The sequence below is a fragment of the Notolepis coatsorum genome (genome assembly GCF_963971535.1).
Source record: "Notolepis coatsorum genome assembly, chromosome: 8".
NCBI lineage: Eukaryota > Metazoa > Chordata > Actinopteri > Aulopiformes > Paralepididae > Notolepis > Notolepis coatsorum.
In genome coordinates, this window is record NC_140172.1 from 109,551,841 (window position 1) to 109,575,705 (window position 23,865).

The 23,865-nt window shown below is 43.3% G+C and overlaps 2 protein-coding genes across 2 annotated transcripts in view; one reads left to right on the forward strand and one right to left on the reverse strand.

The window, feature by feature from the left end:
• Positions 1-5,540, forward strand: part of LOC311233533 (rho GTPase-activating protein 7-like) — a gene marked incomplete at its 3' end in the record, with an annotated part of 56,215 nt that extends 50,675 nt beyond the window's left edge. Inside the window, exon 12 of the mRNA XM_084320499.1 lies at positions 5,522-5,540. Coding sequence (XP_084176625.1) covers positions 5,522-5,540 — 19 coding nt within the window. The remainder of the gene's footprint in view (positions 1-5,521) is intronic.
• Positions 5,541-6,426: 886 nt separating this feature from the next.
• LOC311233534 (rho GTPase-activating protein 7) overlaps positions 6,427-23,865 on the reverse strand; it is a gene marked incomplete at its 3' end in the record, with an annotated part of 251,215 nt that continues 233,776 nt past the window's right edge. Inside the window, exons 8-12 of the mRNA XM_084320500.1 lie at positions 23,067-23,416; positions 19,752-19,931; positions 8,183-8,342; positions 7,232-7,430; positions 6,427-6,644 (exon numbers count right to left, since the gene is read on the reverse strand). Of these exons, the coding sequence (XP_084176626.1) occupies positions 6,427-6,644; positions 7,232-7,430; positions 8,183-8,342; positions 19,752-19,931; positions 23,067-23,416 (1,107 nt within the window). The remainder of the gene's footprint in view (positions 6,645-7,231; positions 7,431-8,182; positions 8,343-19,751; positions 19,932-23,066; positions 23,417-23,865) is intronic.

Here is a 23,865-nt window from a genome sequence, read left to right on the forward strand (position 1 = left end):
CAATGTGAAAAACAGATTTTATTCAGTCTTTTTTCTGTTGTGAAGCACTTTGAGTTGCAATTTTTTTATGAAAAATAAAGTGTGTTACTTATTATTATTACTTTTGGTTATAGTTTTTTTTTTATCCACGTTTTCTCCTTATTTTCAATTTTTTTCCCATCCCAATTTCTTGTATCCAATTCTCCCCTCCTCTGTCTTGCCTTGCATCACGTGTTCCCTCCGGCACACAAGGAGGCAGCCTGTCACATCTTTTCGCCTGCCAGCGCGAACTCATTGGCGAGGTGTAACGCATGGGAGGCTCACACTACCCTCGCCACTTCCTGTCTCTGCTGTGCAGGCGGCTCCCAACCGACCTGTAGGGGTCACTGTGTTATGGTTTGTAATGCAACCCCAATTGCACGACACAGACAAGTAATCAGAGTTAGCCAAAACAAGGGCATGATTTATTAGGCACAAAAAAGCGGCACTGAGCCTTTAAGGGGGAAAAAACACTAAAGTCCATGAACACAAAAAAAGGCGGCACTGTGCCTTTAAAGGGCGAACAGGCAGGAATCCTCTAGCACACAGGCAAAAAGGTACACAGGAAATCTTCCAGAAACACGGGCAAAAGTACACAGGACTCTTCTTGAACACGGGCATCCTCCCGACCAGAATGCTGCCGACGGGCAACGCAGCAACCAGGGGGTCCAAGGGGAATGGGGTGAGAACACGGGCATCCTCCCGTGGAGTAATAGAGAGCGATGGCGAGCCTCACCCCAGGAACGGGTCCATGTAGAGGGAGTTGGGAAGTTGCCACCAGGACATCTGGAGTGGGAACACTGGGATCCTCCCGTGGAGTAATAGAGAGCGAAGGCGGTGTCCCACTCCAGGAAACGGCGACAGGTGGCGATGTACAGGGGTGGCACGACGTCTCACGCCGGAGATGCGGCAGTAGATGGTAGTAACAAGAACGACCCGACAAGGAGTGGAGGGGAGTCTGCAATACTAGTACTCTCCCGAGCTGATTGCAAACTCCTCTCAGGTGCGTGAAGCAGAAAAACGGCACGACCCCTCGTTGGGCTGCATGCAGAATTCCTCCAGCCCTCACACACTGTCCACAACGTCCAATCCCCACCCATCGACTTCCACCCGCTGACTCTGCTAAATGAGCCAGTACGACGGCCGGCCCAAGCCAAAGGCAATGCTGAGACTGGGATTCGATACCGGAGTCTCTTGCATTGGTGACGAGCGCAATCTCCGCTATGCCACCCAGCCGTGTTGGTTATAGTTTATTTAAATTTGTATGCTGCCGTATATGGATGAAGTGTATCGTAAGCAGAGAGATGCACTATTTAGATGACAATACTATGCCTCTTATTAAGAGTATCTACCAGTATGTTTTAACATGACTCTGTCATCTCTTGATAAGAGTGCCAGTATGTTTTAATGTGACTGTGTCGTCTCTTATTAACACATTGTCCGCCATGGGTTATATCCATCAATATAGCCAGTCTGCCACTGTTTACCTTCTTTGCAGGGCTATAACTTTTAAAATGTTATTGCTATATTGACATTACTATGGCCCATTCAACATCGATTATCTATCGTTCCGGATGTGGGAACGTTATATTTTTTCATTCATGCATTGTTGTGTTAAAACCTGTTCCACTCGACGGGGTCTGTACCGACCCCTTTTGACATTATAATCATATAGGCATATTTTATGAATGATGAAAATAATTTGTGATTTTAAAATCAACCGTTTTCAAGTATTAATATCACTACTATGTCACAAATGCATGTAGAATGTAAAACGTTAGGTTGGCAATAGTTTAGCAATAGGTTAAAAGTGTACTTATATCGCTTTAAGTTTTCGATATGCAATCGCCTATCTGACCCGGAACCGGAAATGGAAATGATGAACCATGGGAATTGTAGTTTTTCTGCGGCCATTTTGTAGAGGAGGTTCATAGCTATCGGCCAGCGTTGACATTTCTCCGATCTACACTTCCTGTCACATACTATGGTGGTTCAAAGTTCAGCGTTCTGAATTAATCATATCAATAATTGTTATGATTCGCGATAATAAGCTACAAAGGTAACGTTTTTGACAAATATTGAAACGCAGACAGTTTCTCCACACTATTGTTACCATGTAGGAAGAATTAGATCTGAAATTAGTTTCAAAATGGTTACACTGTGGGGTAAATAAAAAAGTACAGTCGATTACAGTAAATATCAGTATCTGTTATTATGCACGCCTGGTGATACTATATCCAAATTGAACTCGGCCATTTGAAAGATACTATATGTATATATATATATATAAATGTGCGAATTGGCTATAATAAGGTAATGTATAAGCATACAGTATATTCTATATTCTATAATAATATTTCAAATTGCATTGGTCCGGATGGGAGAATTCAGTACTGTATATACAGAACCTTCAGTTTGATCATCTTCCCTTTATTAATTTCCTTAGATCTTTTGTACACATGATCTCAAGAGGGTACTGAATGAGCTAAGTTTGGTCATTATTATTATGGTTTTATTCACTGTCAAAATCATAATTCATATTTTCCTTTGTTTCATCACAATTTAAGCAAGCCTAGTAATAGACACAATATTTCTGACACTGAGAATACATTCATTGAGGTCCATAGATGTTCCTAGATACCAAGAATATGCAAATAGCCCTTGTAGAAGTGGAGCAATATTCCATTTACCTAGGTATACATTTTATGCAGATTTTCACCTGGGGTGGAACAGGTTACCGTCTTGAATATAAGTATGTTTATAAGCTTTTCTGCTGTAATTCCAAAAACGCTAGTTATAGGCCCAAACGCATATGATAGATTATCGATTGCCGTTTCTTTCCTATACACGCTATATAAAAAAATTCAAATGTATATGATCGGTATACCTTATGCTTCATCATGCGTGGAGGAAAGGGGGGGCGGGGGTCGTCTATAATTCCTTTATCGTCAGTAACGGCTTTATGTAGTATTGGGTTGATATATTGATCAGACTGTTTGCAAACAAAGAAACGCACAATCGGGCTGAAAATAACGTTACTGTCCTCTTACCGTTCGCCGATGAGACTGGAAGAAAAAGATCCCAATTATTTGACGCCGATCGCCTAGATCCATTTCCGGTTTGTATGGCGCAATAAACGCCGAAATCATATCGATTATTGCATTATGCACAATGCACGCCAGTGTTTGTCCGGACCCACGTAACAATATATTACTGCCGGAGGGATTTCCTCGACGCACCGATCACAACTTCCGGTTTTGAGAGTGTAACTCGCCCGACCATCGACCAGGCGGCGGTATTGAGGCGTTGCAATCTCATTCAGGGTCCCGCTGCAGCACCGGAGGTTGGCTGGGTGAATTATGAATGCCATGGCGAAAAAATTTATTTCAAAAACGGCTTACGCCGTTGTTGGCGTTCAGCGCATGGCGGCCAAAAACAGCGTAACTCGTTTATGGCGACCAATGTGTTAAGAGTACCAGTATGTTTTAACATGACTCTGTCATCTCTTCATAAGAGTGTCAGTATATTCTAATGTGTATCTCTACTTGAATGTCAATAGATGGTTCCCACAAGGATAGTAAAATATGTGTGTGTGTGTGTGTGTGTGTGTGTGTGTGTGTGTGTGTGTGTGTGTGTGTGTGTGTGTGTGTGTGTGTGTGTGTGTGTGTGTGTGTGTGTGTGTGTGTGTGTGTGTGTGTGTGTGTGTGTCTGTGTCATATCCTAACTTCCTTCCACTTTAGAGCCTGCAGACACCAAGTGCAGATAAGCAGCCTTTGAAGCAGATGGCCTGAGAGTGAGTGGAGAGTTACACTGCCAACCCGTCCCACAACAACCCATCCAAAGCACAGCCCACTCGTCATAGCAAAGTTAAAAAAGACTGGATGTTCTAGAAAAAATTATAATAATAATAAAAATAATCACCAATTCCACTGTCTAACATCTCTCTGCCTCTCTCTCTTCCTACAGAGAAAAAGTCACAGTCTGTTGTCTGGATGCTTACTCTCAGTGTCTCTCTCTCTCTCTCTTTTATATGTCCACCACTACCCCTCTCTCTCTCTCTCTCTCTCTCTCTCTCTCTCTCTCTCTCTCTCTCTCTCTCTCTCTCTCTCTCTCTCTCTCTTTGCCGCCCCCCATCTCCCTCCTTCATCTTTCCTTCTCAATTTCCTCCCTGCTTTTGCTTCAACTAGAAGCAGCTGAATACTGTATAATGCTATTTCTTATATCAGAGAGAGGGAGAGAGAGAGAGAGACAGAGAGAGAGAGAGAGACAGAGAGAGAGAGAGACAGAGACAGAGACAGAGAGAGAGAGAGAGAGAGAGAGAGAGAGAGAGAGAGAGAGGAGAGAGAGAGAGAGAGAGAGAGAGAGAGAGAGAGAGAGAGAGAGAGAGAAAGAAAAAGAAAAAAAATGAAATCCAGATGAGAGAGATTTGGCCAACTGTGTGCGTAAACTGTTGTGACAGCTTTTCATTACAAAACAGAAAGTCTGGTGGTATCAGAGTTCATTTTAGTGTGACGCAACTCCAGGTGACTCAACCATCACTCATCTAATGAAATACCAGAAGAAGAATGGAAACTTAAAAAACTCGATTTGCTCCTAAATGACGAGGACCTGTGAAGACCTGCATGTGTGCGCTCACATGCTCACAGGCGCTCAAACACCCCACCTCACACAACCACACCGAAGAGGCTAATGTTCCCGGACCCAGGCCCATATAGCGGTACTTGGGTCTGTCATCAAAGGACACTATATAATCCCTGGAGCGAACGAGGAATCTGACGCTATACGTGATTAGAGTTGTCAGCTCGGATCAACGTTTAGTTCTGCTGTGACCGTGTGGACCGTCACGCCGAGCAAAAGCTTCCCCTATTTTCCAAGCCCTCTGAGGTCCGATCACGTACTGACCAGGTGGATCGTTTCAATCCTCCACGCTTACGCTTATCGCTGCTGTCGGGACAAAACCTCATAACTCCATTTTTTTTATTTATTTTTTTATTATATAAATCAACTCCGTAGATCATCCTCCATATGTGTGTGTGGGTTTTTACAAAGTTTAAACAATGGAAAAGCATTACACCGATCATCTGTCTAAACCTCCTAACTCTATTCACCCTCAAATCTGTGTTCGTTTTTTTCATCTGCTGAAAAGTTGGGTTTTTGGAGTTATGAGGTTTTGTCCCGACAGCAGCGTTATGTAACAGTACCCATGTGGATCACAGGCCTCTCTCCTGTCTGTCCTCCGCCCCGCCAGTCCGTCTCTCTCTCTCTCTCTCTCTCTCTCTCTCTCTCTCTCTCTCTCTCTCTCTCTCTCTCTCTCTCTCTCTCTCTCTCTCTCTCTCTATCTCTCTCTCTCTCTCTCTCTCTCTCAGATTCAATATCTGCTACTCCGTTCAGGGCTGCTCAGAAATATTGTTTCGCCACGAGCCGCACTTGAACTCTCTTTGCAAACGTGTTCCTCTCTAGTGGCGAGCACAGCACAGCACCCGTCCTCGCCTGTTCTTCACAGCTGCATGAGCCTGTCATAGAGTCGACAACAAAGAAACAAAGAGGTCCTCCTGTGTACAAATCTTCTTCACTTGCAGTTAAAACATTTCTCTTTAAAAGAGGAACAACGCAAAGGAAGAATTCCAATATGTTATTTCCATGACCTCAGAAAGTTCGAACGATATTATTGAGCTAGTCTCTCCCAAAGCCAGCCAGAAACCAGAAAATAACACTCAAGCTTTGATGTCATCAGGTATTAGTCTGGAGCTTCACCACTGATACTGAATGGGAGACTGAATCTATGGACCCACAGAATGTTTTTATTTGTAATTCTTATACCCAAATGAGCTTTGTTCTATAGTTTTGTTCTATAGTATAGTTCTATAGTGTCCAAGAAGGAGCTTCAAACTTGTACTGTACCCGATGACATCACACGTTCGTTGTTGAAAAATCTTGGACCGTCTTAGACCACAGGAATAACTTGTATTAATTCTTACATTTGGCGTAGTTCCCCTTTGGTTTGGGTGCAGATTACACTTTTTTGCATCACTCTTATTCTGTCTATTTTATACTCATTTTATGTGTGCAATTTATGCATTGCTTTTATTTTTTCAGAAACCCGCTAATAGTCTTTTATAGATTTTTACGTAAAAAATCTATCATAATCAATAAGGGTGGAATAGGTGAAAGCGTGCTTTTCATGTTGTCAGAAATCTATTACAATATCTTTTTTATAGATTTTTATGACAGAAATATATAAAAATATCTTCGGGAGGTTTTTAATGTCAATTCTCCAATTGTATGCTCATGTTATGCCTATGTCTATTTTTACGTCTACACCACTGCTGTGACGCACTTTGGGCTGCAATTATTGTATGAAAGATGCTATACAAATATAAAAATAATAAAAGTGTTTTACTATTATTATTACCTGGCAGCGTTGGCATCCTTCTTCAGGGTGTTGAGATGGAAGAGGGACGGGGCCAGGCAGACAGCGATGTTGGTGGGAGTCATCTGGTTCTCCTCCACGCAGGCCACGACGTTGCGGAGGAAGAGCAGCAGAGTCTGCAACGCCTCCCGGTTCTCGTCAGGCAGCAGCAAGATGGCCGCCTGCACTGCGACCAGCTGCTGGTCTTTGGGGAAGTCTGTGGAGTGCAATGCAAAACGTTTCAACGCACTTCATCTCCGGTCCATAAAGTACAAATAATCTGATCATGGGAGTACACTATTTACACTAATAACAGTGTTAACAGTGTTACGCTATTCATTTACACTAATAATAAATGTGCCGGTCATTGGGAGTGACATAGGTAATCCCCGTCACAGAAGCCCTCACAAATAATGTATTTCTAAAAAAGTATCATGGTATTACTGTAATTCTTTGGTCACAACCATGGCAGTGACCAAGACAATTGTGGAAATACCATTTCTAAGCGTCTTTGAGCACTTGGAAAAGCGCTATATAAATCCGATGTATTATTATTATTATTACCATCACCATCATGATTTTAAATTTGATTATACCTTAGTATTATTCAAGTACAAATGAGGTAGCATGGCGATAGATGATTATGATTATGATTGTCATGAGGGGCACAATTCACTCCTTTAAAAAAACAAACAAAAAAACAATGTTTTACACCAGTTCACTGCATGATATGAATTGGTTTGAAGTCCTTGTAGCAGCAGTATTAGCCGATAAATATGATTGATTGATTGATTGATTACTCACATTGGTAGATATGGAGGAAGGATTGGCTGAGCCTGCTGGAGAAGATGGGCTCCGGCAGGTCTCGGAAGAACTGTTTGACCATATCAGCCACGTCGAAGGCAGACTGGCCCTGGAACGACACTCCGTCTGGGTCCGACTCCACCAGGTCACGCAGGTACTGGATACGAGACTTCACCCCAGACTTACGGAAAATACCTACCTGAGAGGGTGATGGGAGAGGGAGGGGAGGGTTGAGTATGAGTGTGTGCGCAGGTAGGTCAGAGAAAGACAGACAGACAGATACCTGGTCTAGACACTCTGTCCTCAGGTAGTGAGACAGACAGACACAGACAGACAGACAGACAGACAGACAGACAGACAGACAGACAGACAGACAGACAGACAGACATACAGGCAGGCAGACAGACAGACAGACAGACAGACAGACAGACAGACAGACAGACAGACAGACAGACAGACAGACAGACAGACAGACAGACAGACAGACAGGCAGGCAGGCAGGCAGGCAGGCAGTCAGGCAGGCAGGCAGGCAGGCAGGCAGGCAGATGACAGACAGACAGACAGACAGACAGACAGACAGACAGACAGACAGACAGACATCCAGACAGACAGACAGACAGACAGACAGACAGACAGACAGACAGACAGACAGACAGACAGACAGACAGACAGACAGACAGATACGTCTAGACACTCTGTCCTCAGGTAGGTCAGACAGACAGACAGACAGACAGACAGATACCTGGTCTAGACACTCTGTCCTCAGGTAGGTCAGACAGACAGACAGACATACAGACAGACAGACAGACAGACAGACAGACAGACAGACAGACAGACAGACAGACAGACAGACAGACAGACAGACAGACAGACAGACAGACAGACAGACAGACAGACAGACAGACAGACAGACAGACAGACATACAGACAGACAGACAGACAGACAGATACCTGGTCTAGACACTCTGTCCTCAGGTAGGTCAGAGCTCGGAGGATACTTGGAGGTAGTGGCTCCCCTGTCAGCTGGGTGCTGTGGACCAGGGGCACCCCGAACACCCGTCTACCCTTCACCTCAGACAGCTTGGCCTTCCTCAAGGACTTGGGTATGATCCTGGAGAAATAAAGGGAGAGAGAAAGAGAGAGAGATGAAATAATGAATAAATGAATGCCCGGCCAGCCCACATGGACTTAAAAGACGCCGTCATTTTCCATAAACATAATGTGAGACCAAATGTGTAAATAACCAAAAATAATACATTGCTTAAAATTTACATATGTATGTGTATTTTATGCAAAGGAAGTAACATGCTTGAGGTCATGCTATGTGGTGTTAATTGCCATCGGTGTGCAGATCATAGATCTATACAACATAAACAGACTTCAAACATGACAAAATAAACTCTAAATGTCAAGTGTTGTTTGCCTACTCTGGGCTTTAGAAATAAAAGTAGCCGTTTTAAAACGCCTAATTTGCGTTTAACAATTACATTTAAAAGTTACTTTTTTAAACAGTCGGTTCATATGGCCCGCTCTTTGTACTAAACTAGGCTAGCTTGCAGATGGATAGCTTTCTACTGAACGCACAGAGAGGAAATTGGTATCTATCTGGGAAAACGGTAAGCATATTCCCATAATGTTGCAGTGTATTTAATGTATACAAAGCCTGCACTCTCTCACACCATGTTCTCTCTGCAGGTAGCCTACCATCAAAGTAACTGTGCTAAAATACAAATAAGGCTGTTTCTCTTCTACTCTGCTGAGTGGCTTGTTTCTCTAAGCCCAGACAGCCAACACCATGGTTACAAACTGTGAACCCCCCCCCCCCCCCAAGATAACATGGATGTCATTTTAAAGCCTGGCACTCATAATTTCCTCATATATCAAATAGAGGCACCTGGCGATAGTGCGTGCGAGCCAATCAAATGGATAATTGCATAAATGAGCTGCTTGCTAGCAGTACTGCTCTCTGCAAAAAATGACCGGCTTGGCAAGTGTTTGGGTCTTTTATTCATGGCCTGCATTTATATAGAGCTTATGCCTCACATTCTCTCACACAGCAGCGGCGGAGGCAACTGTGCAAGGTGCCGACCCGCTCATTGGGAGCAGTTAGGGGTAAAGTGTCTTGCTCATGGACACTTCCGACACACTGCAAGGAGGAGCTGGAATTGAACCGGGAACCTTCTGATTACCAGATGACTGCTCTACCTACTTTTTTTTGTTACAATTATTTTACTTTACCTTGGCTTTTTTTTGTGTATCTGTCTGTACATTTCTTGAATTGAGCAAAATCATTTAACGATTTAACTTGACCCTGCTTTTTTTAAATCATAAATCGATCAATAGAGACCGTACTAGATGCCCACGTGGGGTGTCATTGGAAAGCCACACTCATTTGCTACAGCCCTGTCCAAAATCTTTCGAGATCACCAAATGATTGACGGAGCTAGAGCCCCAGAGTCGTGTACGTGTTGTGTACTTTGCCATGTACTTTGGCGCACGCCTCACATATCGGCATGTAACTCGAGAACAGCTGGTTTAATTCTTTTTTTTTTATCCACTTTTTCTATTTTTCTCCCATCCCAATTCCATTATGCCAATTCTCCCCTCCCCTGTCTTGAACATTGCTCGCATATGCCCCCCACTGGCCGGTTGTAGGGAGGATAGAAGCCTTGCATCACATGTCCCCTCCGATACATGTGGAGGCAGCCTGTCACATCTTTTCACCTGCCAGCGCGGACTCTCATTGGCGAGGTGTAACGTGTGGGAGGCTCACACTACCCCCCCCATTTCCTGTCTCTGCTGTGCAGGCGTCCCCCAACCGACCTGTAGGAGTCGCTGTCCACAGCGTCCAGATTACCACCCATCGACTTCCACCTGCTAACTCTGCCAATTGAGTTAGTATGACGGCCGGCCCAAGCCGGAGGCAACGCCGTCGAACCCGGTGTCTCTTGCGTTGGTGACAAGCGCAATGTCCGCTGCGCCACCCAGCCGCCCAACTGGTTTAATTATATATATATATAGTATTAAAAGAAATGCACACCCGAGCCGCTAGAGGTCGGCAAAGTGGCGCGTCGCGAATCGTCCTCAAGAGGGCCCACATGTTAAGAGGTTGTTGTGTCTCGTCCTCGCCCACATGTTAAGAGGTTGTTGTGAATCGTCCTCAAGAGGGCCCACATGTTAAGAGGTTGTTGTGAATCGTCCTCAAGAGGGCCCACATGTTAAGAGGTTGTTGTGAATCGTCCTCAAGAGGGCCCACATGTTAAGAGGTTGTTGTGAATCGTCCTCAAGAGGGCCCACATGTTAAGAGGTTGTTGTGAATCGTCCTCAAGAGGGCCCACATGTTAAGAGGTTGTTGTGAATCGTCCTCAAGAGGGCCCACATGTTAAGAGGTTGTTGTGTTTATTTTTCAAATGTAGCCAAGAGTAAAGATTTGAACCCTATCAACACAGCAGTCAAAGTGTATTTTTTTTTACCAATGTTTTTAAGATTTACAGAAAATATGAATTTATCGAAAAAAATGCTAATTATATCTCTTTTATCGTAAAACCGTGAGAAAATGACTAAATCCAGATTTAACACTGCCATTGGAAAGAGGAGCCTTTTCCCTATCCATAGATGTATGATTTGGCCATAATAAGGTCAAGGCCAAGTTCAAGGTTGTGCGCCAATTGTGGGATATTGTGAATATCCTGAAGAATGTTTCTCAGTCAACCGAGGTTCAGTTAATAACAAGGTTTATTAACTAGACAGATAGAAATATACATATTAGTTAGAGAGAATGGCTGAGGGGCTCGCCCCAGGTGATCAGCTGAATGACCCAGGTAGAGACCACGAATGCTGTCGGGAGGAGCCCTTTATAGTGAAAAAGGGGGAAGAGGGGGGACCCATTTGATAGGTCAAATGGGTGGGGGGGGGGGGGGGGGGGACACAGGATAGGAGACAAAGGGGAGGGGAATGTCATTACATGAGAGTTGGGGAATTAATATATTATTCCACAAGGTCAAATATGAATTTATTATTAAAATGGATTATAATTCATTACTGTATCTACAAATCCTCCTGTTTAATCATCTTCCCTTCATTCATTTGCTTAGATTTTTGTACACTTGATCTCAAGAAGGTGCTGAATGAGCTCAGTGAGCGAGGTCGGATGCGGCACAATTAGGGATGTTCGATATTATCGGCCGATATCGGCATTAAAATGTGATATCGGAAAATATCGTTTTTCTTTTTAAATTTTTTACTACATTTCTATAACCTTTATTTACCCAGGCAAGCAAGTAAGAACAAATTCTGATTTTATTGTTTGTCAAAAGTATGCATAATGTTGTGTTAATTCCACAACAAGAGATATAATGTTAATTACCTGAAATTATTCCGTTTTTTGGGGGAGGAAACCCTGCATATATCGGTATCGGTTGATATCGGTATCGGAAATTAAGAGTTGGACAATATCGGTATATCGGTATCGGTAAAAAAGCCAATATCGAGCATCCCTAGGCACAATTATAACATGGTGTTATTCACCAGCAACGATGCAAAAAAAATCATAATTTATATTCTCCTTTGTTTCATCACAATTTACTCAAGCCTAGTAACAGACACAATATTTCTGACACTGGGAATACATTCCCTGAGATCCCTAGATGTTCATGCAAATTGACCTTGTAGAAGTAGAGCAATCTTCCATTTACTTGGTCATGTGCCTTTAGGTGGCATTTCTTAAAATAGGGCTACAGCTTAACAGGTTAAAATATCCTCTCGATAAGTCAAAGTAAAAGGTTCAAAAGAACTTTTATAAGCGTGTTATTTCCTTTAGTGTGGCGTCCCCCCCCCCTCCCCCTGTAAGGCGTGCTCCTGGTTGATAGTGCTGTGTTCTCCATTAGGAACCCACGTTCCATTCTGCCCCTCCGACGTCCAATTAACACCTATCTGCTCCTGGTGCCTTCCATTAGCCTAATGCTGCTCTGGTGCTCGTTCTATATGATTGGCTGACTCCCGGTGAGAATAAGAGAGTGTGTGTGTGTGTGTGTGTGTGTGTGTGTGTGTGTGTGTGTGTGTGTGTGTGTGTGTGTGTGTGTGTGTGTGTGTGTGTGTGTGTGTGTGTGTGTGTGTGTGTGTGTGTGTGTGTGTGTGTGTGTGTGTGTGTGTGTGTGTGTGTGTGTGTGTGTGTGTGTGTGTGTGTGTGTGTGTGTGTGTGTGTGTGTGTGTGTGTGTGTGTGTGTGTGTGTGTGTGTGTGTGTGTGTGTGTGTGTGCCTGCTTGCATGTGTTTGTGAACGCGCAAGTGTGACGGTATTCAGATAATGTGTGTACCTTTGTGCATGGCTTTGTATGTGTGTGTGGGTTGAGTATGTGTGCATGTGTGTGTGTGCGTGTAGGTATGTGGATATACAGTGTGTGTGTGTGTGTGTAGGTGCGGTGCACCATTGTTAATTATGCAGAGATGCGTGTGGGTGCCTTTGTATTGTGTTTGTGCGTCTTTGTGCATGTGGGTGCCTTTGTATTGTGTTTGTGTATGTGTGTGTCTCTGTGTCTCTGTGTCTCTGTGTGTGTCTCTGTGTCTCTGTGTGTGTGTGTGTGTGTGTGTGCGTGCGTGCGTGCGTGCGTGCGTGCGCGTGTGTGTGTGTGTGTGTGTGTGTGTGTGTGTGTGTGTGTGTGTGTGTGCTTCTTTGCGCCTCTCTGTTGACGTCTCCCTTGGCGATATTGCCCATTACAGGTAAAGCAGAGGTGGGTTTGGGGTTAAAGTTCACCAAAAACTATTAAGAACATTGAACACGTGTGAGATTACAGAATCCCATTTAGACTCAACTTTTACGCCTGATTATGGTTCTAGGTTGAGGGCAACTGTTCCCAGTCCACCTTCTCAGCAACCAGGCTCACACTACAGACTGAAGGCCCCCGCATAAGACAAAGGCCCAATCCCAACAATAACCCCGCCTGGCCCAACCCCTCTGTTTTGCACATGGCCGTGAAAAGGTGGGGTGTCCCGATTTCTTTGAGGAACGAGGGGTAGTGATCATCTAGCCCTCAAACTGGCCCTCCAAACGTGAGTGTTTTCAGATGCTGAATCCTCTGCGGTGGTAGGCGAGTGCTTAGTCCACTGCGCTACCCAGCCGCCCGATCAACTGAGCTTTTGATACAAGGACTAACAGTAGGTAAATATGAGTTTGTAAATAATTACATTTGATTAATGTAATTGTAATTGTATGTTCTGCCACCTAGCAGGATCTGGCCGGTACTGCACCCTTGGGGTCCCAGTATGCCTTTTAACGGCAACATACAGGTTCGTGACATTGAATAGAATATTAAAATCGATCCGAAAAACGATCCAAAAGCGTATATACGCTGAACGGTTGGCGAGCAAACGCGCATATACGTGGATGGTGTAGAAAGTGTTAACAAACGAGTAAAGCAGATCTATATTCCGATTTACAACAGTTCCGAATAGCGTATTTTACATCTACAGATCAAACTCTTTTAACTCTTTTAAGATCGGCCTTTAATGCTATAGGTTTTGTCTGTCACTACTGCATACCATTTATTGTGATATACACAATATGAGCATTTTAAAAACACTGCACTGGATACTTTCACCATGAAGGTGAAGTATAGTGATGCAATCGATCAGCAGAGATAGAGAGAGAGGCTGAGAGAGACAGAGCGGGTGAAAGAGAGAGAGATATGGGGGGGGGGGGGGCTGAGAATGACAGAGTGGGTGAAAGAGAGAGAGAGAGGCTGAGAGAGACAGAGTGGGTGAAAGAGAGAGGCTGAGAGAGAGTGACTGAAAGAGATAATCTCTTTCGCTAGGCTGAGAGAGACAGAGTGAACTGAACGAAATGAGAAATAAATAAAAATAAGTAAGTGTGTGTGTGGGGGGGTTGTGAGAGGGCGAGAAAGACAAAGAAAGAGAGAGAGGTACTGTAGAGAGAGAGAAAGAGAGAGAGAGAGAGAGAGAGAGAGAGAGAGAGAGAGAGAGAGAGAGAGAGAAGGCTTATTTCTTTTGTAGTTAGCTCAGTGATTGTTAAAACAAATAGCCCACTTACTCAGCTCCTCTCCAGAAGTCAATTACCTCGTCCCCCTCGCCTTAAGCAATCACTTTCACCGCTGCGTTGACTACACAAATGGATCATGTCAAAGAGGTTATTAATCGTTCCACCCGGGAGCCCAGGTTTCTCTGCATGGGTTTGAATGACACGTGTGAGGAAATTATGTTTCCAAACTAGAGAGAGAAGAAAGTGAAAGAGGGTGTTTGTGTGCAGTGCATAAAACAAATAAAAATACATACACAAGCAGAACATTTAGGAAATAAAGAGGAACAAGCTAAACAAAAGGAGTGACAATTTCTGATCTTTTGACAAATGGTGTTGTCAGACAAAACTCTTTTGAAAATTCGTTTTGAAACTATAGCCGAAATGATGATGATGATGATGATGAAAAAGAAAATTTAACAAGATTTCCATAGTATTTTAAAATAAATTTAACTTGATAAAGAAACAAAGAAACAAATGAAAAGGGAGAAAGAAAAGGAAATAGTTACCTTAGAAACAATGCCATAGTTTAACGTGAAAGATGCGAGAGAGAGAGAGAGAGAGAGAGAGAGAGAGAGAGAGAGAGAGAGAGAGAGAGAGAGAGAGAGAGAGAGAGAGAGAGAGAGAGAGAGAGAGAGAGAGATTGGGTTCCAATCACTCCAGTGTTTCCTTGGCGACCATGTTTCAGGTCACATAAACAGGAAGCAGCCTGACCACCATTATTTGAGACCACCATTATTTGACTTAACATTCCTCTCAATGAGGGGTCCTCGAGGGGGTTCCAGGGGATTCCCACAGGGGATCCTTGAGGGGGTTCCCCAGAAAAATTGGGAACAATTTGATTTCACTATTATTTCATTACCTAGACGTCAGCCCAATGAGAAAATGTACAACAATGACTACTCTGATCAGGGGTTCCACTCACTAAACTACAGTATAGACAGTCACTCACTAAACTACAGTATAGACCAATTCTGAGTGGTTTCTCCTGCCCCCCCCGGGCCATACGGCCCTGAGCTATTGTCTTGTATCTCATCCTATACATACGCTTGCAGTAGTTATATTACTCAATTTCACAATTTTCTTATATACTGTGATTCTACTGTCACCATGTATGCATATGCTCACTACATGTATTTATTGCTTCATCTCCGCCCACTACAAACATGGGAACTCTTACCCCCCCCCCCCATCATCTCTCTGAGTGGTCGTCTCATAGTGTTGACCAAGGTGGTGGATGTCTTGGGGTCTTGGCCAAGATTGCAGTGACTGTTCTACGTGCACCACGAGGCCATGGATCAGCTTCTTACCGTCTTCTGTCCGTGGTCTGTCAACGTGGTTTAGAGTTCATTGCTGGGTTAAGTACTTCTATTCTATTCACATAATATGCTTACTACATATATCTATTTTATTCACATATATGCTTACCACTTGTATCTATTGCGATGTCCGCCCATCACAATCACGCAAACTGTCTAACGCCTGTCTCCCTGTCTCTGGCTGTCTCATAGTGATGACCGGAGTGTTGCACGTCCCGTGATGATGACTGGGAGGATGCAACCCTCTCTGCGCCGCCCCCTTGCCTCAAATAAATCCGCCATCAGCTGTATTTTTTATCTTTCAAAATGTTCAGTTGCTATTGCATGCACTTATCTGTGTTTCATTACGCATATGAGTGCATGCTTACCAACTGTTTAGCCTGTTTTATAGCAACACTACTATCACCGACATCTAAGAAGGGAGATCCCCCGCTTGAACGGCCCTTCTAGGTTTCTCTCCTCCACACTGCCTGTGGTGCATTTTTCTCCTATTGCTAGGTTTTAGTGAGTTTTTCCTCACCTTCACGTGGGGTATGTCTGGGAGTGTTGCATTTATTTTAAAAAATTTGGACTTCATGGTGTCTTTGTTTTGTTCTTGATAATGTGATGTTTCTTCTTGAGTTGTTTAAAGAAGACGTGTCCGGCCCATGGGACATTAACGTGTGTTGTCGGGCCTTACAAATAAATTTGATTTGATTTGATTTAGACAGTCACTCACTAAACTACAGTATAGACAGTCACTCACTAAACTACAGTATAGACGGTCACTCACTAAACTACAGTACAGTACAGTCATGGAATTCTGAACTTAATCATTTCTAAAAACAAAATATCTTCTCAGATGGGGGTCCCTGGGACTAAATCTTACCAAATGTGGTCCAGAGTTTGACACAAAAACACACACACAGCCACAAACAAATACACACACAACCGCAGAGACACACATGCCTACCACACACACAGCCAGCCATGGACCTACACGCACACACACACACACACGCACGCACGCACACACACGCGCACACACACGCACACACACACACACACACACACACACACACACACACACACACACACACAGGGGCGGACCTAGCACATTTGGCGCCCTAGGCCCTCTGGGTGGCGCTCTAGGCGACCGCCTATATCGCCTGTAGGAAGGTCCGCCCCTGCACACACGCACACACACACACACACACACACACGCACACACACACACACACACACACACACACACACACACACGCACACACACACACACACACGCACACACACGCGCACGCACACACACACACACACACAAAGTTCAGTTCAAATCACATTTACGCATTGGATTAAAATAAAATATCACAAGATGTTCAACATGTGCTTTCTGAACACCTACAGATACAAAAAGCATCCTCTCCCGCGCACGGTGTGGCTACCTATTACAGCAGAGATAGAACAACACACACAGACACACACACACATGATTGGATCTCTGCCTATTTCGTTCTCCTGGCAGATGGCCAATGCGTGCTCTAACTGTGTCCTCTGAGTAAATAGAAATTAAAATTCAGTGAAACCTTGTTTGGGCGGTAGAAGCTGGGGAGGAATAGAGTTCACTACTTCCACGTGGGAGCTGACGGAGAGTCGGCTCCAGTTGTTTTTAGACTAGCTCAATTTCACCCTGTGTCCTATACGTGGCTGCAATAACCAACAAACACAGGACGGTGCCCATTGATTCAGTGGTTTTCAATGCTGCCCTGGATAGCATTGATCGACAGGCGTTGCCTCATAACGTGCAGACCATTTAACGCGCATCCGCAGCAAGAAGCGCCTTGCACGGACACACATAATGAGATTAGATCTTTTCTTAAACAATCTGTTTTGGCCTATATGTTAATTTCCTGTCGTAGTCTTTGCTAATACAGTCGCTGACAGGACATAGGCTGCACTGGGGCCCACAGTATTTCCCTAGCAATGGAATGATTCTAGAAAGTTCTATAGACATTTAGAATTACAGTTTACAAACAGCATACTGTATAACCCTGTACCAACGCTCTGACCAATCACAGCTAAGACATTAGAATGATTTGCATATTCATGATCTCCTTGTACGTCATTGACACTCCAGAGAGAGAGAGAGAGAGAGAGAGAGAGAGGGTGAGAGAGAGCGAGAAGAGAGAGAGAGAGAGAGAGAGAGAGAGAGAGAGAGAGAGAGAGAGAGAGAGAGAGAGAGAGAGAGAGAGAGAGAGAGAGAGAGAGAGAGAGAGAGAGAGAGAGAGAGAGAGAGAGAGTCCTGCACAGTCAGAGCAGTTACCAATCTAGTCAAAACCAACCAGACAGCAAGCCCCGGCCCGACCTCCTTCCTCAGGCATCAGGCATGATTTCCCCTGAAATCCATGCTCAAGGTAAGCCTTTGTCATGCTGTTTGGGGCACAAGGGGCGGGCTGTCTGTTTCTTTCTTCCTCTTTTGAACAGGAGTTTATTGCTCTTGAAGGAGTCAGTTGTTTGGCTTTTGAGGAGGAAAAGCAAGAATGCACCCTGAATGATAAATAACAAATGGACTTCTAATTAGGCTTTAGGCTCTCACTATCCGACTCACTCTTTCTGTCTCTCCCCACTTCTCTTTCTCTCTCTCCCTCCCTCTCTCTGTCCTTCGCTCCCGATGCGTTGACTCAAAAACTCAGATTTGAGTATTTAACAAAGCCTTGTAATAATCTGATTATATGTTGAAATGAGAACAAAACCTTCTCTGCCGTGGCTGTGATGTGTACCAGGTCGAATGATGGATGAGGGGTACAACTTCTTCAAGTTCAAGTTCAAGTTTTGTTGTATTTGTCACATATAAAGTACATGTACATTATAGTGAAATGCTTGGTTCTGTATGAGCCCCCTGAGAATGTGCTCCATACAGTAAAACAAAGTAAAAATAATACTATACAACATATACAATATACAATATACAAACTAAAGTACAACCTAAAGTACAAAATTAAGTACCCCCTGGGTACCACCCAGGGCTGTGTCCTTAGTCACCTGCTGTATTCACTGTACACACATGACTGTGTGGCCAGGTTCAGCTCCAACTCCATAGTGAAGTTTGCGGACCACACAGTGGTGGTTGGGCTGATCTCTAACAATGACGAGAAGGCCTACCGGGAGGAGGTTGATGTACTGGCACGGTGGTGCCGGGATAACAGCCTACTCCTGAACATTGGTAAAACCAAAGAGCTGATCGTGGATTTTAGGAAAATACAGCAGGGGACACACAAGCCACTGTGGATAAATGGGGATATCGTAGACAGGGTGAGCAGCTTTATGTACCTGGGAGTCCACATCACAGAGGACCTGACATGGACAACTCACATAGACACTGTGGTAAAAAAGGCAAAACAGTGCCTCTACCACCTGAGACAGTTAAGGAAGTTCAGAGTATCGGGGAAGATACTCCACTCCTTCTATTCCGGGGCTGTAGAGAGCATTCTGACTGGGAACATCACTGCCTGGTTTGGAAACAGCACGGCCCAGGACAGGAAGGCCCTACAGAGAGTGGTGCGCTCAGCAGAGCGTACTACGGGTATTGCACTACCACCCCTGCAGGACTTATACAACAGGTGGTGCAAATCCAGAGCGTTCAGAATAATGAAAGACCCTCACCACCCCAACAACAGCCTGTTCAAGCTGCTGCGGTCAGGCAAGCACCTCCATATACGCAGCAATAACAGAGAGACTAAGGCTCAGCTTCTTCCCTCAGGCCATCAGAACAATGGACACTGATCTCTCCACACACAAGCACACATGAACACACACATACACACACAACACAACATTCTACACTTGCTCCCACACAAACGCACCATAGGTCACATTAAACACACAAGAAAAGGTCACTTTAAAGGAAGGGAAAAGGGACACTTTAAGAAAATAACTTGTTGTGATTGTTGCATAGTATAGTTAGTAACAGCAAGTATAGCATAGGGACATGGAAGTAAAACTGCACATTGTATAGGAGTGTACATAGGATCCAGTGCCTTTAAGTGATTTATTAACATGTCTATTTATCATGTCTATTCTAATCTTATTATTATTACTACTATTACTATTGTTTTATTGCACAACCACATTTCACTGTATGCTCTGGTATGTATGTGATGAATAAACTCTTGAATCTTGAATCTATTCCTCCTTACCAGTTCCATCCCTGCTTGCTGGATGGGGAATACTTGTCCATAAGTGCAGTGAGCTTGAGGAGGGAGAGCTTCTGTAGCAGGTGAATGTTGGAGACAGACTGGCTCTCCAGCCCAGGGCAGGGAGGCCCGCGGGGCAGGCTCTGCTGGCTACACCACCGCAACTGCTGGCTCGCTCTGTTACTGCACACATGGGGAGATACCTGGTCAGTCCATGTTCGATGGGGGACTGTTTTAAGTATACAGCATATATATATATATATATATATGTCCATATCTGTCTGAATATACCTGCATATAATCCTTCTATAGACCTACTTATACACCTGCATACCTAATGCAATGTAGCTAATGTATGATAGCATGTACAATAATGCTGTATATATCGTATGTATTTATATATACGTATATATTCTTACCTTGTATATATATATATATCCACATCTGTCTGTACATACCTGCACATAATACTTTTACATATCTGTAGATACTATATCTATATCTGTACATATCCCTTACCTACTCTTACTAGTTACACTGCTGGCCAGTATGACTACCATACTGTCTTTATACCTGTATCCCTGTACATATTAATATTACAACTCTGTACATATACATCTGATTAGCACTACACCACGTAGTACTCATTTATATATTTCATACTCAGTTTAATCACCTGTACATTGTATATTACTATTGCACTTTACTGTTACATTTGCACTCTGGTTGGATGCCAAACTTATTTTCGTACTGTAATACTTGTGCTGTATAATGACAATGCATTTCAATCTAATCTATAGCTGCCCCCATTAATGTTGTCACTCATTCCCCCTAATCTATACCCCACAATGCAAAGCATTTAACCCATCCTATTTTGCCATTAGTTAGCATTAGCACCAACATTAGATACCAAAGATTTGAGCTAATGTCAGCTGCCAAATGTATCTTCATCTTGGATGAGCATTAATATTACTGACGTTAGCTGTAACATTTGGTAGCCGACATAGCTCTAATGTTTGCATGTTAGCACTAATGGAAGAGGAAAATGAGCTGGGAAAATCAATAGGAGGTGAAAATACAAGTATTTTCAGACTCTTTGTCTGTACGTCGTCAAACATCATCAATATGCACCCAAACTATAACAAACTTTTAAGATTCAGAGTTTAAAATATCAATATGTTTTTAAGACCCAAAACAGGGCAAAGTTGTTCCTCCAATCAAAGAAGCCTCCTCTACTTTTACTTATACTATATCATTTTATGTCTCACTCCACTCCTTTCATAGAGTCCTGGGTCAGCTCGTTTTCCCAGAGAGGGACACTTGCTCTCATTGAAAACAACAAGGACACCTGGTAACCCTGGCAGACACACATACAGTAGGCATATACAACAAAGTTGGTCATGAGCAATAAAACTCCTGTTTTTATACATAAACAGATTGTTTATAGTAATACTGTGCATGATCATTACACTAGAGGTTCCAGTAATGGAACAAACTAACCTACACTGTAGCACTCAACACTTTGAACACATTGTTACTCAACTGATAGAGTTGTGCCCTTCCTGATGACTTGTCGTACAGAACTTGTAAGTCGCTTTGGATAAAAGCATCAGCTAAATGACTAAATGTAAATGTATGTAATGTAATGGGCAGCTTGAATTACCAGGTCCAAATACCAACGCTTTAAGGAGATCTTTTATTCGTAGATAATTGACTCTTTGGAATAATCTGCCTCAAAACCTCTGCTGCATTTACAGTAAATTAACTTTTTAAAATAATCTTATATTGTATTTAACACTGTAAAGTATTTTTGTTTAGTTTTTTAGTTTTCTGTTTCTTTGCTCGCATGTCATTTTAGCTATCTTATTTGTTAGCTTCATTATGCATTGTGTGTTGAGTACTACTTTTAATAATTTAGTTTTGCAACAATAATTGTTTTTGTATGTTTTTTTGTGTGGACCCCAGGAAGACTAGCTGGTTGCTATGGCACCAGCTAATGGGGATCCTTAATCAAATCAAAACAAATCAAATATACACAAATACACACACACAGAGGAGAGAGGGAAAGCGAGAGTCAAGCAATTCCCCTATTAGTGTCACATTATGCGATAAAGGAGAGGCATCATAACTTTTTAGTGCATTATTTCTGGAAACAGCCAGGCAACAATGAACAGCTATAAAACATACACTATTAAGAAGAGGCTAAATAAACCACTTGGTGAATGATTTGATACAAAACGCCTACACTTTTAGACCAAATGGTCCCAGGGAATCAAACTATTAATTAGTCCGTATTTCTCTTGTTATGACCTTGGTTGGTTGTTATAGTTTGGTTGCTGTGACAACTACTTCTGTGTTATCCATTCCCTTCTGTGCCTGTGTGTGTCTAGCAGCGGTTTGTGTGTGAATGATTTGATTTTTAATTTGATTTTATTACGGATCCCCATTAGCTGGTGCCATGGCAACCAGCTAGTCTTCCTGGGGGCCACACAAAAAAACATACAAAAACAATTATTGCAAAACAGAATTATTAAAAGTCAGTACTCAACATACAATACACAATTAAACTAACAATTAAGATGGCTAAAATCACATGCAAGCAAAGAAACAGAAAACAAAAAAACAAAACAAAACTAAATACAAAATACAGTGTTAAATACAATTTAAGATTGTTTTTAAAATTGAATCTTTTTAAGAATTGCATTTAGAATGCTCATCAATGACAGCCGATTGAACAGTTCGGGGGACGGGCACAGATTGAAAGAACAAAAAAAACACAGTCAAAAGACTCAAAGGGTTTCAGCTGAGCAGCCTTCAATCAGTGTTTTCAGAATTGTTGCTCCGCTCAGAGCAATACTGTCTTGTAGGATTTCCGCATTGAAGTCACCATACTGTAGTAATGAATAAAGTGAACGGGCTAGAACTTTCCCCATTTCTTAGTTATGTTGTTGATGGGTAGTCAGTCATTCCTCTGCACAAACCAGGCTGTGCTTCTTACTGGAGACCCATCTCCTCCTTAGCAAGCCACAGAACTGATGTAGGTTAATGGGGTCACTGTAAAAAAAAAAAAGCATTTACACACACCTGTACTGGAAAGGAAACTGCACCGGGTGCACAGTGGAGTCGATTTCAGTGCTTTTTTTCCAAGGCTTGTACCGAAGAGTGGCCCCATTACTTTACATCAGTTGTGTAGCTAGCCAGAGAGACGGATATCCGGTATGAAGAACAGCATGGATTGTGCTGAGAAAGGACTCAACAGTATCATTGGTATGTGAGGTAACATGACTAGGGGTCCCTTTGATCAAGCTGCTCTCTCACCTGCTTCCTTGCTGTGACAACCTGGCCTTCGCTTCCTCCTGGTCCTTTTCACAGCTCCCCGTAGCCTCCTCTCCTCCCCGTGGTTCCTGAATCTCCAGGTGGATATAGTTGGGAGAGGAGTGGTATGGAGAGGGGGAAGAGGACGCCTGGGCAGGGGATTCCCCAGAGGAAGAGGAGGAGGAGGAGGAGGAAGAGGAGGAGGAGGAGGATGAGGAGGAGGTTTCTCTTTGACAGTCGTCCTCCGACAGGTCTTGGGCCCAGGAGGAGACCATCTGCTGGAGGTCACTGATCCTCTCCATCACGCTGTCCAGGGCGGAGAACATGTCAGCCTCGCTGATCAGCTGACCCACCTGGTAGACATTTACATTTACGACTTACAAATTGTGTAACAACAAAACCAGGAAGAGGTACACCTCTGGTGGTCAAGGGTAAGTGGGGTTTATCCAACAGTGCCAAACATGAGTACTTCACTTGGAGTGCATAGTAGTAAACAGAGTAGTATATAAACAAAGTTAGTTCGAGTTTTGAATAAACAAACAAACTCCATACACTAAAACTGCATTGCTATACACCACCTTATTGTCTGGGATATTATGGATTTATCCCGGCCATGCAACGCCGCTGCATACTTTTCACATGAAAGTGATTGAACTCAAACGGCTTTCATTACAATCCTTTAAAATTTGTGGTGCACATTCATGCTCCCTAGAGGCCTAGAGGATGAACCCTTTTGATTTTTGTGACCCCATGGCCTTTCCTCTAGAGCCACCATCAGGCCAAACTTTCAATTATCTCCAAT